The following is a 17,110-nucleotide window of genomic DNA, read 5'->3' as shown; positions in this document are numbered from 1 at the left end:
AATCTATGATCAAGTTGTATGGCAAGCCCCATTTGGTGTGGCAATACTCCAGACCGAGGTCGACAGGCCTTAATAAAATTCTGCCCCCAAACGGCAACTCTTTCGTCTGTCTTGACAATCGGTCTCAAGAACATCTGAAGGCTTGCAGGAACAAGTGTCAGCTGACTATCGATGTCAGTCATACTGTGTGTGGTGGGGTATGACTTTGGACCTAAATCAATCAAGGCAATATCATTGGATATGAACTTGAGTGCCGTCTTTATGATCTGAGTCTTCTCATCTCCATGGTCAAGATTAGCATGATGCGCTCGCAGAATATTGTCGGTGCCATCTTTGAGACAGAGTACATCTGCCCTTCTTTCCTGTGTTGTGAAATACAAGGTGTCTTCGTATTTCTCTAGAAGTTTTATCTTTAGCCAATGCTTTGAATAAGAAAGGCTCTTCTCTGGTGACTGATCAAACTCCTGCAGCTTTTCATGGACTTGGTCCATGTTCATTACCCCATGCTCTAATTCTGAGTCTAACCATTCGCAGAATTCAATAAAAACTGCCTCTCGCTCCTCATCAATACTCCTCTGTCCTCTCTTCCTTTTTCCTTCCTCATCAGTCTTGGACAAACTGTCACCTCTCGCAAACATAAGTTTGCATCGCAAATGGTACAGTGTTTCTTCTGCTACCAAGTCGTTGATCCCTTCCAGGCGTCCAGTGACTTCAGTGCCCCAGTCATCCCCGCGACTCCGTGCTGTCTTCAGCAAGCTTGCCTTCAGTGTATCTGCAGTCAAATTATCTGGCACTCTGTATTTCTTTCTAGCTTGTGCTGGATTATTTTTGTAGAGCTGGGCTGGTTGGTTGCAAAGAATGCATACATCCTTATACAGGAGGTCAACTGACTGTGATCTTCTAGAACTGCAGCCAGTTGATGAACTGAACTCACAAGTAGTGCGTCTTCTCTTCAACTTTGATGACTCTTTCTCTGCCTTTGATGCTTGAGCTGACTTCTTGGTGGTTGCAACAAAGTTGTTGTACAGATCATTTTTACACTTCTGGTGGTACCTCAGTTTTCCTTCCTTTTGAGCCTCCTTCATACGTTCCACAACAGTAACATTTTCGACAGTTTCTGCTTGTTTCAATAAAGTTGAGTATCCCTTTGGAGTTGCCTGTATGAGCCTTTCAGCTGGTGTATCCGAGCGTGCACAGATGAAGCAATTGAGCACAGGTGGAGTAACGTCTTCATCCATATTGCTAGACTCCATGTCCTGCAAAGTAGAAAATGAGATATATTTAGAAATTATTTTTCCACAAAGGAGAGTCTGTGGTGAAATATAAATCTATCTATAATTCCAGTAATCTCTGTCTGTCTGTACGTTTGTCTGTGACCGCTGTTTCTCGACAACCACGGGTCCGATATACTTTTAACTTGCCAGGTATATTGCTGGGGACCCGAGGATGTGCCTTTTCAAGGTTTCATATTAATCGGACAATTACTTACCGAGCTATGTCCAAAAAACGATTCAACCAATCAGAGAGCAGCGAACGATCGCGTGTGCCGAACGTGGCGGACACACTCTGCCTCGGATGGCACATTTGAGAGCGTATTCATTTATTTCACGTTTGCAAACTATGTTGGCGTTAAACTATGTTTTACAACTAATAAAAACGAATTTGCGATTCATTCGCTTTCCTGCGCGTTTGTGCACGCAATGGCGATTTCTTTACCAAACTCCGGAAGCCGTTCGCTTTGGACCAAACCATTGCATGTAAATAGAGGGGGGGGATTGTCACCACTCGCAAGCCGTTCGCTTTGGACCAAACCATTTCATGTAAATAGAGGGGGGGGGATATAATTTTAGATATAGATATAGTACGGGCATGCCCTAGTATTAACAATCAACTCAGAATCATGAAAAAACCCTTATTTGACCCCTCATAAGTTACTTAAGGGCCGATTTAAAAAAATAAAAATTCTCGAAAATAATTTTTCGGTACCCGAATTCAACAGCTTTTTTTCTGGGTTTCCCACGGGAGTTGACCTTCAACATTTTAACACATGTTATTACACACCTTTACAAACATATTGGTGAAGAAATTTTTTGGTAACAATTTAGTTAACAGATTTTCATATGTTTCCCTTACTAGTTAGTTGTAGGCCTGAGTAGGCAAGTGAACTGTAGTGTCTCTATAATTAGGCCATGGGCTGGGGATAGCTCCCCTACTCTTTCCGAAGAACGCTGTTGGATCTTTAACGTCCATCAACTAATACCGGCAGATGGGACGCTTAGCTTAACGTCATTCCAAGGGACAGCATACACACTAATGAATCACCCCCCCCACCCCCCCCCCCCCACCCCCGCCTGTGAAACATCGAGATAACAGTTTATAGCTGGGCCAGGATTCAAACCCAGGCTGGACAGCTTGAAGGCGATTGTGCTACCTCGATGATATCCTTTCAATCCAACATACTCTCTGAGGCGTCTCACCACATTTACCTTTTTGTCCAGACCCTTGAAGCACCTGCACCTTCACTTTTTTCCCCATGGCGTATCTCGTGTGAATATGCAGTCGTACATCATGGCGTATCTCGTGTGTGTATATGCGGTATGGGCTTAAGGAAACTCCAACCGTGAAAGAGAGAAAAAAATTCAAAAAGATCATCGATTATAATTATTCTTGGATGGCCGCGCACATTATAAAGATGGTGAAATTATAGGAAAGCGGGGATTCCAATCAGATGTCGAAAGGAAAAAAGAGAGGGACAAGGAAGTTAAAAAAAACTACCATGACGCGTGATCCCAGGTGTCGCTAGTTGGGCTCGTATGGCACCGCGAGACATTTGGATCCGATTGAGACGTAATTACGAAATAAACGTCCAACAGTTATAACCCCCCTACATCCCTTGGGCCTATCATGGGTGATCTCTCTATTATAGAATGCATATTGCCTCTTCTGTTTGAAATGCCACAAAACAATTCGATAAGATAAGGGATTTACACGGCCGGCAGCCTCATACTTACTAATAGGGATTTTGTTTTACTGTATGGATGTGATTAGTGATTACGAAAAATGTATTTTGGATGGAAAGAGTTTGTAAACATCATGCATTGACACGTAGTACAGAGCTTAAAATGTAAAACGTGGTTCTGAAAGTTACTTACGTCTCGTGCTCTCACGAGTCCGTTGTATTATAGTTTATATCTGGTCCAACCAAATGGAGCATGAAAACATGTTTTTGAGGGTGTCATTTGGTGCCCCATCCACACTTGTGCTTAGGGCGGTCGCCTGTCCGTCCCATCCACACTCGCGCTCGGGGCGGGCGCCCCTCTGCCCCATCCACACTCGGGCTCGGGCTGGTCACCCGTCCTCCCCACCCACACTCATGCTCGGGGTGGTCGCCCGTCCACTCCATCTACACTTGCGCTCGGGGAGGTCGCCCGTCCGCTCCATCCACACTCGCGCTCTAGGCGGTCGCCTGTCCGCCTCTTTCCCCACTCCCTCCCATCACTATGCCTATGTCTTGGAGCACCTCCCACACCACCAAAACCAACCATCACTTCCATTCCTGATGACGTCACTGCTATTTTCCAAACGTGAATTTTAAACGTAACATTCCTTGTTGCTGATGCAATTTGAGTCTTCATAAAGCTGCTTAGTAAGTTTGTTGCATTGGATACCATCAAACAGGTAGATTATATTACAAAGGTGGATTTTGAGAATATTACAAACCACCGAGATGACTCTAAACTCACAGTTGGAGCAGTATCAAAGCAGAGGCTGAAAAAACGTATTGATGAAGGTAACACAGTTGACAATGCAGCCACTCTTCCTCTTCCAGACCCCTTCAACATTGAGGAGACATATCTTTCTTTTTGTGATTGGATCTGTGCAGACTCTAATCCCCCATTCCACATGGCTGCACAACATACATATCAGGCTAGGATCCCGAATGTGAAAGGCTATATGATGCCTTATGAATGCACCTAACACGGAGGAAGCCTCTCATGCAGCATCCAAGTCATCCCGATGGGTTGAGATTCATAAGTCATGATGGTGAGAAGCTGTTGAAAGCATCAATTTTACCCAATCAAGCTGCAAAGACTGGCAGCTAATGAATTGCCTAACTGGGAGAAGGGAAAAATGACAATCCTCCCGTTACTCCTCGTACACTCATGGCAAATATCAAATATCCCCAGCCGGATAAAAGTTTCTCCTGCAATGTCAAGTCCAAACATCATTAGATTAGGCTCTCATCTGTTGATCGTGGCCTCACCAAAGAAGTCTTACCATCTAAACTTGAGACCGCAATTGAGAAACTCGAGTGTGGTAAGGCCCCAGGCCAAGACACCATTCATGCTGAATAGCCCATCATGCAGGCTCTCTTCTTCTCGATTGGTTGACGACCTTCATGTCACACTGCCGAGTAATAGATCGAGTCCCACTGGTCTGGAAGAGAGCTAATATTGCTCTCCCCAAGCCGAACAAGTCAAAAACGACCAAAAGAGCTACTGCCCGATCTCCCTCCTGTTGATTCCCTTCAAATTGTTTGAAAGGGTCATCCTGAACAGCTTTTCACCTGAGCAACAAGGATGTCAATAGATAACTGCAAGTTTGATTGAATTCCTCTTACCAACACACCAACCTGCCGAGATATTAAGTTGGGCAGGGCCCTTACTTTCCACAACCATGCTGAGGATGTGCCTGGAAAAACAGCAGCCAGGTTCAACCTGCTAAGGAAACTGGCAGGCCATGACTGGGGAGCAGATTTCATAACCCTTCGCTCTCCACCACACTGGCATTGGTGCATGCTCCAGCAGAGTACTGTGTTGCTGCTTGGGTTAGAAGCATGCACACAAGGGAAGTGGATGGCTGTTACGTGCTCCTCCCCAAACCCCGGTCATGGTGTACCTCCAAGCCCTGAAAGGAATCACGGCAGAAAGAAGTGCTATTGTGTGTGCCAATGACCAATGGTGAAACCACACCCATCAGTTGTTACCAAAAAACAAGTATTGTATTAGTATTGCACAATAATAACAGCACAAGTACAATATGTTTCAATTACACAACAAAAATACCAAATAATTCCTATGATGGTACCACCAGTTTCTTACTCAATAACTCACAGTGCTCTACGTGAGCGAAAGGAAACATTCCCAAAGTCACTGTCCCGGCACCAGGCCAACGTTGATCCACGCTCCGGTGATCACAAGGAAAAAAGGTCGTATCGAGACCAGAATCCCGGGCGGCTGACAGTCAACGCTGCTGACAAGCCGCTGGGGGGGGGGGGGGGGGGGGGTGGTGTCGGGCCCACCTCGGTCAGGTACAGGGGCACCCAAAAGGCGACTGGGAATACACACCTTCGGTTCACCAGACAATGACGCTGGTATGAACGTTCAGCGGCACCCAAACGGAGAACCGCAAATTCCCAATCGAAATCCACGTTACACATGCAAACCAGGCTAACGGCTGGGCGCGGTGAAATGGCTGGAGCGAGGCAAAATGGCGGACGGGCCCGTAATGGAGGCGTACCTGCTCTCCACAACGATTCTCTTCGGAATCAACCGCAAAACCCGTCATGCAGGTTTATCTGTCACAGCGATCACGACTCTGTCACAGGAATCCCTTTCCTGGGAAAACCAATCTTCGCTCATGACCCACGTTTGGCAGCGTCTGCTCGAGACCTCAAAGCCGCTCGGCTTTCTCCCCCGACCTCACTTGCTCCGCTCTCGCTTCCTCTTCTTCTCTTCCGGTTTCTCCCGATCCATTTTCGTTTTTCTTTTAAAACACTAATTCTTCCCTTTTGAAAACAGTTATTTCCATTTCACTCAAACTATACCAAGAATAGTACATGGAACTAAAAATGCTTACAGTGGCTGAAAACCACAACGACGGAAGTGACGCAAATTTTCACCTGAGCAACAAGGATGTCGATAGATAACTGCAAGTTTGATTGAATTCCTCCTACCAACACACCAACCTGCCTAGATATTAAGTTGGGCAGGGCCCTTACTTTCCACAACCATGCCGAGGATGTGGCTGGAAAAACAGCAGCCAGGTTCAACCTGCTAAGGAAACTGGCAGGCCATGACTGGGGAGCAGATTTCATAACCCTTCGCTCTCCACCACACTGGCATTGGTGCATGCTCCAGCAGAGTACTGTGTTGCTGCTTGGGTTGGAAGCATGCACACAAGGAAAGTGGATGGCCAGCTCAATTCTGCCCGAAGAGGCATCAATGGCTGCCTCAGACCGACACCCACCCACCACCTACCTGTCCTCGCTGGCATTCCACCTCACCACCTAAAGCGAGATGCAGCAACCAGACATGCTGCACTTGAAGCTTCTGACTCTAAGGTTCATCCCCTCTACAACAAGATGCACGAATCATTGCAAACTCAACGACTCAAGAGGCGGAACACTTTTAACAAGGAAGTCCAGTCATACATCAAGGTCGACAGCTTGGAGAGCAGACAACAGTGGTTCCTCAGTGGAAAAGGAGGCAACCTGAAGGCAGACTGCAGCATCTGCCACCCATTTCCACCTCTCCAGCTGGCTGCAGACTTCCAAGAAAGGAGTGGTGCCGCCTGAACAGACTGTATACAGGCATTGGACAATTTAAAGCTTGCATGTGTAACCTGGAACCTGGCTGACACAGCAAGCTGTGATTGTGGAGAGCCCCAAACTGCAGAACACTTGGTGGAAGCGTGTGCCATCCCCCAGTTGGTATAAGGTTGGAACGCTCTTGCACAGCTTCATCAGCAGGCCTGAGAATGGTGGAGATCTGCTCATTTTATATCATGAATGGCTGACGATCAGACCGCCTGAAAGAAGAAGATGAAGGTGACATTTGTGTTGTTAATGAAAGGAAGTTCTATAAAGTATTGAGAGAATTTTATTTGAAAGCTGCTTCTCGGGCTTTATAGAAATTTCCCTTTGATTGTGTCCTCAATCTGCAAGATTATTTGAATTTTGAAAGGAACCAAGAGTGTACAGTTGCTTCAGTGGAGATTTTCTGTGCTTAGTACTCAGATTTGCTTCATCTTACACCTGCACAGATGGATAAGCGAGAGGAATGGTCAACTACCAACTTTTTGAGAAGCATGATATTCCTGATGCATTCTGGGAAAAGGTGATAGTATATAAGGAAGGGGTGCAGAAGAGATGAGAACAAACTATCACAGATGGATGTGATATGGGGTTAACATATCATGTGCTAACAACTGTGATGCTTCATGCAGATTCAAGTATCGATGAAAAGTAGCGAAAATGATTCTGATTATTCAACATTGGAATGCTGTAGAGGAGAGAGGGTCCAGGCTCATCAAACAGAATAAGATACCAAACCCCCCCTCCTCGTGTTTTCATGTAAATAGTACTCTGTCATCCATTATACAAGTGAAACAGGCTAACACGTTTTTGTGCAATGTTTGGCAACCTCCAAAGGAACTGTTCCATGTCGACAAAGAAGGCAATGAAGTGGAGCAATGACACGCACAAGAAGTAAATCAATTATAGTTTTTCGTCGTTTTACATTATCTTGTTTTTTACCAAATCGAACTCTTAAGGCTTGACATCATTTATTAAAGGCCTATAGAAACACGGTACTGTACTTATTGTTATCTCGGCCACCAAAGGTGGAGGGAGGTGATGTTTTCACCCCTGTCTGTCTCTGTGAGCAGGTTATCTCAAAACGTTGAGGACGGATTCGGGACGGAATTTGGTGGACATGTTGGGTGTGTGACAAGGACGAATTGATTCGATTTTGGTGAAGATTCGGATCCAAATCCGAGAATTGTTTACTTTTTCAAGTGATTCTTCATCATTGAGAGTTGGGGCCATAAACGATATATAGCATGATATTTGAAAAGTTGTGGATGGATTATGACAAAACGTGGTGGATGAGTTGGGTAGGTGACAAGAACAAGCTGATTAGATTTTGGTTCAGGTCTGGATCTGGATCCTATCGGTGGGATACAAAACGTAAACTATTCAGCATGGTGGAAGTATGCTCTACCGAGTGCCGTTCCTTTTTTTACCGTAGACCAACCAGAGGCATGATGCATGGTTGGGAAATATAATGTCAAAACGAACTGATTTTCGTATTTTCAGACAGATTTTGTATTCTCTTGTAACTGCCATGTGCAAACTCTGTACATTTTCGTCATGCTTATGGGTATCAGTGAATGTATGCTTTTGTTGGTCTGCTTGGTGTCACTTCCAATACATACAGTCATGGCCAAAAATATTGGCACCCTTGCACCTTTTTCAAATAACTCACAATTTTCTCCAAAAATAAGTTTAAATTGACAAAACTATTTGGTCTCCACAATTCTTTATTTCACTGTTAATATTACAGAACCTTTGTTTTTGATTCAGAACTTAATATATCCTTTTAAATCAGAAAAGAAAAAGAAATGGCATTCACAAAATTATTCACACCCAAGATTTAATATTTGGTAGCACAGACTCTGGACAAAATAACTGCAGTCAAGCACTTCCTATGGCCATGAATGAGCTTCCTACACCTCTCCACTGACAGTTTGTCCCACTATTCTTGTGCAAACTGCTCCAGTTCTCCCTGATTTGAAGGATGCCTTCTCCCAAGTGCTATTTTCAGATCCCCCCCACAGGTGTTCAATGGGATTTAGATCTGGATTCTGGACTCATTGCTGGCCACTCAGAACAGTCCAGCATTTTGTCTTGAACCATTCCTGGGTGCTTTTTGAAGTGTTTTGGGTCATTGTGCTGCTGCAAGACCCATGACCTTTGACAGAGACCCAGCTTTCTGACACTGGGTTGAACATTGCTCTCCAAAATGCCTTTGTAATCTCCTGATTTCATCATGCCATGCACACATTCAAGGCACCCAGTGGCACCCAGTGCCAGAGGCAGCACAGCAACAACAAAACATCGCTGAACCTCCTCCATGTTTGACTGTAGGGAAGGTGTTCTTTTCTTTGAAGGCTTCATTTTGCTTTCTGTAAACATAGAGATGATGTGCTTTACCAAAAAACTTTAATTTGGTCTCGTCTGTCCACATCACATTCTCCCAGAAGAATTTTGGCTTGTTCAGGTGTGTTTTGATATACTCCATTCAGGCTTTCTTACGTCTCTCTCTCAGCAGTGGGGTCCTCCTGGGTCTCCTACCATAGAACCCCCTTTCATTGAGTTGGCGACGGATGATGCGAGTTGAAACTGTCATACCTTGTGTCTGAAGGTCAGCTTGTATCTGTTTGGCAGTTGATCGAGGTGCTTTCTCCAGCATTCGAACAATCCTTCACTGCAATCTTCCATCAAGTTTTATATTATGGCCACGTCCAGGGAGGTTGGCTACAGTGTCATGGGCCTTAAACTTCCTGATAACATTGCGTATGGTGGACACAGGAACATCAAGGTCTCTGGAGATGGACTTGTAGCCTTGAGATTGTCCATGCTTGGCTACAATCTTGTGTCTGACCTCCTTAGACAATTCTCTGCTTTTCTTTCTTTTCTCCATGCTAATTGCGGTACACACAGTGACACAAAACAGCAGAATGACTCCTTTTCTCTTTTCAAACTGGTTGAATGAGTGAATTTTATATTGCAGGCACCTGCAATCCACCACAGATGAGTTCATTTCCAAACTAAAGGAGAATCACCTGCTTGAAATCTGTTTATTTTTAACAACTTCTAAAAGGTGCCAATAATATTGTCTGGGCCATTTTCGGATTTTTGTGTGGAATAAGCTAAGATTTAGCATTTTTTTCAGCTTTTTTTGTTTTGTTCCACTGCAAACCAAAGAAATACATATGTGGATACCAAAATATTTTTTAATTTCAACAATTTTCTGGAAGAAATGGTGCATTATTTGAAAAAAGTGCAAGGGTGCCAATATTTTTGGCCATGACTGTATGTTATCCCTTTCCCATTGCAGTTCCCCTACACCATTCTTTTTTTCTTATACGTGCCTCCACTATTGATCTAAGCTTTCGAGCTTCCTCCTTTTGTCACAGAAATATAAACAAAACAATATTACCCCATTGCTATCAGGATGTTTTTGTTTCTCCGAATTGTTACATCACCTTACTCGAGGTGCATTAAAATGCTCTTCAAATTCTAATGTTGGAGTAAAAATTAGTTTTGTAGCGTTGGGTATGATGCTGGATGGATTGACAGGATGGATTTTACTTCATCTTAAGTTTGTTGTCCTTTGTATTTTCAGCATTATACTCACCTGCAGGAGGGAACGGCTTGTTCTGCTTGCATCCTAACACCAGTCCATGTGCTCTATGCAAGATCATGGCCTGACTGCCGTGTTACAGAAATGTGTACGTGATTGGTGCACTCATCAGCGCAAGTCTCATGCTATTTTAGTTAAAATTGATGATCTGAGGCTCGTAGTGTTGCTGACACACACACACACACACACACACACACACACACACACACACACACACACACACACACACACACACACACACACACATACACACACATACACATACACATACACATACACACACGGACATGCGTGACGCAACACAAAACTGTTAGATGAGCCAAACACATCCACTGAGCTTGGAGGAAGTGCTGTCACTCCCCAAGGGTTCTCTGGCTACCAGGGACGTCACAACAATCACCTCTCTTTTCTCACTGCAATCAGCAAGCATTTCCTAAGGAGGAATTTCCTCCTCCTCATGTGTGCCAATAAAGACGATCTCTTGCATGGTTTGGGGCGTATGGGGAAAGCTGCTGGTTTGTACAAATACTGCACCTTGTACCCAATCCTTTGCATATGCCTTTTGTGTGCATATCAATACACATACTCCTGGCAGGTGTCCACATGATCAACCATCCACTGCCGTGAGGGTAAGGGTATAACTGTATATTTTAGCATTTTCTTCTTCCCCAGATTCATATTTTGAATCCAGCCAGACTATATATATATATATATATATCCAGCCAGACTATCATTTATAAATGATTTAATTGATGCATGCTTTAATTTTGGCTATATCTCTTATATGCAATTGCTTTGCTATTTATGTGGGGCTTGAGTGAAACCCCAAGTCCCTAAATTTCGCTAACGTAAGACTGAATGCCTGTTTAGAGATATGTGTAACTTAAAATGGCAAAGATTATCGTTTTTGAGGGCATGGAGTCCCTGAAATCTTACCCCTTGCTCATAATCATGGTTTAAGACTATATACTTTTTATTTTGCAAGGTAAGAACATCCCAAAACGTCAACTTCTTAAACAGACCCTATTTGCAAATGCAAAGTTTGTGTGGCATCATATTTAGGGGCCATACCCCCCAAAACGGTGTAGTCGGGCTGACCTGTTTTTTAGCTCACCTGGAACGAAGTTCAGGGGATCTTATGCGATGGCGCGTTGTCAGTCCGTCCATCCGTCCGTCAGTCCGCAAACACTTGAAACCTCTTCTCCGAAACCGCTGATGGGATTGCGACCAAATTAGGCACAAATGATATTTCTTGTGTTGTGACTAAAGTTTGTTCACGGCATTAAAAAAAATCGGGGTCTAAGGGGGTTTACCAGGGTCAAAGTGGATCCAGGTTTGCCCCCCCAAAATAGGAATTTGCATTTTCCTCTGAAACTGCACACACTATTTCGATGAAACTTCACCGCAACCTTAATCGCACATGATGTACCAATATTTGTTCAAGGCATTAGAAAAATTGGGATTTTAGGAGGTTGGGGAGGGGTGTTTGCCCCCCAAATTCGATATTTTTTTTCTTTGTTCGTTTAAAGTCTCATGATTATGTTAGTATGATTCTACATGCTGTCCTGTCTTCTAGCAACCATTGGAATTAGTTTAAAATACCCTTAGTCGATGCAGTATACTGTTTATACTATCAGGTGAGCGCCAGGGGTATTGCCCCTATGTTTTTATTTTGAGTCATTCTGCCTGTCTTGTTGTTTATTGGGGGGAAAAAAATAATGAAAGTTTGAGTCAATTGTGGACCGTGAGCTGAGTTCTTATTGAATAATCCACTTGGCTCTGGTGCAGTTAGTTGGTACATGCAGTATGCTATCTCCATTCCCTGCTGTTTGTTTATTCTCAATCTATCTTCATCTCTGTCTCTAGATGTCTATGTCTCTACATGCATCTCCCCTCCCTCCATCTCCCCCCTCCCTCCATCTCCCCCTCCCTACATCTCCCCCTTCCCTCCATCTCCCCCCTCCCCATCTCTTCTCCCCCCCCCTCCTCCCATTCCAACCATCTCCCTGTCCCCCTGTCCCCTCCCCCTTTCTTCCTCTCCCCCCCCCCTACCATCTGCCTCCTCACCCCCCCCCCCGTCTCTTCCTCCTCACCGTCTCCCTCCTCACCGTCTCCCTCCTCCCGTCTCATGGTTTCTTCCAAACATGGATCCTAAACACGTGTATGGATAAGATAAGATAACTGTGTAAAGCTGTACGTTCTGCAGGTGAGGCTTCCAGAGGAGGAGATATCCCCAGAGGATGGAGATGCCTTTGTAAAGGCCGTAAAGTGCTGCCTGCAGCATGGGGATTCTCAATGTGTGTGCCGGGCTGTGCAGGATGAATGCAATGAGGTACTTGTTTCCTACAATGGCAACTTTTTTTTGCTATAGCAATCATGATTTGCAATGTTAAATTGGGTTCAGAATGAACGAAATATCATGACAAGTTGTGGCGTAGCTGTCAATATAGTGCATCCTACTGAATAGTAGGATGGCGTCAGGAAGGGCATTCGGCCATAAAAACATTGCCTCAAACAGGGAACCATGATTGTCATGGGGCCCGCAAGGCTAACCCCCGCTCTAGCGGGGAAAGTGGCCTTAAAACGATCGTTCATATTCATTCTACTGAATAGTAGATGGTAAAGTGAAGTAGATGGTGAAGGGAGATATTTTTCAAGAATCGAATCTATATTATATACGTGTGAATATAATAGTTTTAAAATTCAAGGAGATAAATCTGAACCCCTGTTACTGAGAAACGGTCCTTTGGAGGATTATTTCTTGGCAATGATGTCATTGTTGTCAAAAGTCTGAAAATCAAGTTTAACAGTAATCTGGCACCATCCTAGTGCTAAAATTGTTTAAAAAGAAACCTGTGGAACTTAAGCAGGTTTAACAAGAACTTGTTGAACTGAGGGCTTGTGGGGGCTGGCAGGATGGCTTCGAGATTTGTAGACTTCCCTCTGCGCTGTCGAGCCTGGGTTAGTATCCCAGTGCAGCTATAAGTTGTCATCCTGGTGTTTCATAGGCAGGCTGATCCATCAATGTGTGTACCGTCTATCGGATGGACGTTGAGCTGGAGGACCTGTCTTCCAACACTGGTCCAGACCAGAGGGTGGATGTTAATGATCCCACGGTGTTTGGCAAAGCTTCGACAAGTTATCGCCGGCATCTTCAACAAATTCCAAATTCCTACCCTGCGTCGATTGTAGAAAGACTGTTGGGGATGCAACGGCAAACCACCCAGCTTTACCGAACCGCCTGGCATAAACTGAGACTAGAGGGAGCTAACTGAACCACCCGGCATCAACCATGCCAGACGACTGATTCAGCAGCACCGATGCTCTGCAAGAGTACATCTAGTGTGATGATGATGGGCTCATGGGGAAGCAATTGTACCTATATTTGAAGTAGTAAAATAACATTAGGAGGCATCTTACAACAATTACATGAATCCCAAGGACATTTATTAGTACCATTTGAAAAATGAACACAGTTTATGGGATTTTAACCTGAGATTGCTGCTTCATGAGCTCGGTGTTCAGGTGGGATCAATAAATAGGGCAAATTGTGCAAAATGCCATAATTATTGGTCTGCTGCTCACACATTTGTTTTGTTTATGTAGACTTGCGTTAATCTCTACGCACCAACGTGGGTTTAAATTAAAAATGGTTTGCGGCGTGAAACGCACCGGGAAGAGTTGCAGCTCTTCCGAAATGAAGTAAAATTCCCATGAAGCATTACCTGTTGTATTGTGGGTAAGGGTGGGGATGGGTGACATAAGATGGATCTGCAATGGCCTTGGTGGAAGGAGTTGGATTGAACAGCCTGAAGAGGAAGGTTTCACAAATGGGAGAAAAGAGGAACCAAAGAGTGAGGATGTTCGGTGAGCCTGGATTTTTGGAGTTAACTCCAAAATCTTCTTTTTTTTTTCTTCTTTTTTTTTGTTGTATACAAGATCGAGGCTCGTGAAAGAGCGAACATTAATCACACAGAAAGACAAACCGACACATAAAACATATAACATGGGGAGCAGTAGACAAGATGGCGAGAGAGGGGGAAGGACACAAACACAACATTTGAGAGCAGGGACATCGAGAGATCTGTGGGAGGGAGAGGGCTTTGGGGGGGGGGAGTAGGCATGCGAAGGGGGGGGTGGGGGTGGGAGAGGTATAAAACATATGGACACTGCCAGGACTTCCAGGAAAGAAGTTGGAATTTCAAACAAGGTGGATCTGGGGTGAATTAGCGGGGGTAGAAAAGATCAAGGTTTTGGATGGGGGAAGACAAGAGATGGTGGTGAACAGCTGTTTTAAAGACCTGGAGGGAGGAGTGGGATTGAAGGGAGTGTGGGAGTTTGTTCCAGAGGCGGGAGAAAAGAGGAATGAAGGAGTTAAGGTGAGCAGAGAGCCGAGATTTCGGCAGTTTAACCATAAGAGGGTTGCTGGCAGATCTTGTGTGACCTGTAGGAATATTTGGGGGACAAAGCACAGAGAGAGCTGGGGGAGCAAGGCCGGAGAGGAGTCGGTAGAAGACAGAAAGACCACCTACCTTGGAGTTTTTGGCATTTAATTTTTGGAGTTTAAAAGTGAAGCTTGAACATGGCTCCATTTGGGTCTAACATCCTAACATGGTGATTAGTTGTACGGCGAGTGTGATCCTGCATCGGCGCTGTTAACCATCTAGCACTCTACTCCTCTGCTTTGCAATATTTCCAAGCGAGCTGCCATTGCTGAGAGCTGCTGGGAGTTTTACTTGTTGACCTAGCCTGAGCGCCATTTTGCCATATTTTCACATCGCTGTTTATCGTTTCGTTTTGTGATGCTCTGAATCAGGGCCTGCTACAATGTGCAGGGTGGAACTTGTTGGCACCGCTGGTGGAGTTGATGACAGAAGGAATATCCATTGATAGTGGGATCGAGGCAATTCTGAACAGGATTATACAGGTGTAGTATTATTATTTCCAATCCTTGTTTATTTTATAGTGGGAAGCAATTTAAATATATATATATAAAAAAAAAAAAAAAAAAAAAAAAAATATATATATATATATATATATATATATATATATATATATACACACACATATATATATATATATATATATATATATATGTATATATATATATATATATATATATATTAGGGTGGGCTTCAAAAAAGCAAAATGCAGATTATCTCCGGGACATGGTCTATTTTTGTTCCTGTTGGTGTCAAAGGAAACCACACCAAATTTGAATGGAATCCAATAATAGTTAGGGGTGCCACATCAGTGATGAATTTTCCCCCATGCAAAAATAGGAATTCCCATTTTTTGGGCTGTATATACACAAAATAAATACATAATTATATATATACATTAAATATAATATTAAAAATAAATATATAGTAAATATACATTAAATAATAAATATACATAAATACACATTATACATTATATATATACAATATATTATACATACAGTTTTGAGACTTCCTATGATCACTATCTGGGCAATTTTCATGCATGTTTTGTACAGGTTCCTGGGGTCAGGGGTACGCTTTTTTAGTATGTAATATGTAGGCCTAACTTATTGACTGTGGCTCTTTTGTAGAGAGTGACCCTGTGGAGTAAGAATTAACAGGATTTTACCCACATTCTTGCTTATTTTGCAGATATGGCATGTGCTAGTACCAGTGTTTCATTGACAACTCAGGCTCAGGATAATGTGTATCTCATTGGGTCCACTTCTGGAGATGCCATCAAAGGTGCCAAGCTCCCGACTGCATCAATCTCTTGTCCTGTTTTTCCATCACCTGAAGAAGGAGAATCGCACTGCCCAGGAGAGTGCAACCCTCACCATTGAAGAGGTTGTGAAGTTCAGGGAAAAAGCTCACCTACAACGACGAAGCAGCACTGCATCCATCGTTTGGAGAGGCTATATGAAGAATGGAGGAGCCTCCAAAAAGGTGCAAAGCGGGGTGGTGCGACCCAAGAGAAAAAGGAAGCATCCTTCAAGGCCTCCTTGGAGAAGACGTTTGATCTTAGGCATGCAGATTCGGAGGCCATAATCACCAACCCCGAGGACAGGAAGTTTCTTCACGATCAATTCTCAGAGAGGAAGGCTTCAATGGGATCTGTAGACACTGTGTTGGAAGCAAAAACGTTCTTGTGTGTTTGAAAGATCAGCAGCCACGAGATGATTATCGTGAACTCCTAGAACTGACTGTCATCTACATGGGAGGAATCCCACCTCGTGGAATCCGAATCATGGCTCCAGGAGCAATGCACAGAGCCAGATGGATGGCAAAAGCACTATATTCACTACAGGTGTTCATGTTTCGGTCAGAGTTCCACTTGACACTTCGAGAGGCGAGAGAACTCCGAGCCTTCAACATTTTTGTCTGCCTTGTGTATGTACAGGCTTGGTTTCGGGCTCCACAAGCTATTGAGGCTCCCCTGAATGACATTAACCTCTTCAAGAAGTTGGAAAAGTTTGAACAAATCAATCAGAAGATGGCTCAGGCAGCCTTGAAGGCACTTGGCCGCCACACGTGGTACATGAGCCCAGTACTAGTGGCATTTGCATTCTTTGACACCAGAATTGACAAAGAAAGCAAGATCAATATGATTGAAGCATTGAAAAATGACGGTGAAAACCCCTCTCCAAAGAGACCAGCTATCAAACGAGGAACCGCCCTGTCAATCGCTGGCCTCATAACAAAACACACCAAGCATTTCTTCAGCATCCTAGGGACCCCAACTGATTGGATGGATAAGGATCCTGGTTCATGGGAGCAAGAAACCAGCTTTCAGGAAGCAAAGAAAGCCGCCAGTGGCTTAGTCGTGGTGAACGACAGGGCAGAAAGGGGTGTCGCATTGATACAAGACTACAATAAGCTCCTTACAAAGGATGAAGAGCAAAAGCAAGCTCTGCTCCA

The 17,110-nt window shown here is 44.0% G+C and overlaps 1 protein-coding gene across 4 annotated transcripts in view; it reads left to right on the top strand.

The window, feature by feature from the left end:
• Nucleotides 1–17,110, top strand: part of GLMN (glomulin, FKBP associated protein) — a 119,018-nt gene that overhangs the window by 6,910 nt on the left and 94,998 nt on the right. For all 4 annotated transcript variants that reach the window (XR_010985568.2, XM_068124995.2, XM_068124996.2 and 1 more), the window contains exons 2-4: nt 10,191–10,296; nt 12,415–12,540; nt 15,025–15,135. Coding sequence is in view for 3 of the 4 variants with exons in the window: in XM_068124995.2 (XP_067981096.2) it covers nt 10,249–10,296; nt 12,415–12,540; nt 15,025–15,135 (285 nt within the window). In the remaining variant the exon portion in view is untranslated. The remainder of the gene's footprint in view (nt 1–10,190; nt 10,297–12,414; nt 12,541–15,024; nt 15,136–17,110) is intronic.

The sequence above is a fragment of the Myxine glutinosa genome, chromosome 8, assembly GCF_964187855.1.
Source record: "Myxine glutinosa chromosome 8, kmMyxGlut1.1, whole genome shotgun sequence".
In the NCBI taxonomy this organism is placed as follows: domain Eukaryota; kingdom Metazoa; phylum Chordata; class Myxini; order Myxiniformes; family Myxinidae; genus Myxine; species Myxine glutinosa.
The sequence above is the reverse complement of the archived record's forward strand: the minus strand, read 5'-3'. Positions and strand labels throughout refer to the sequence as shown.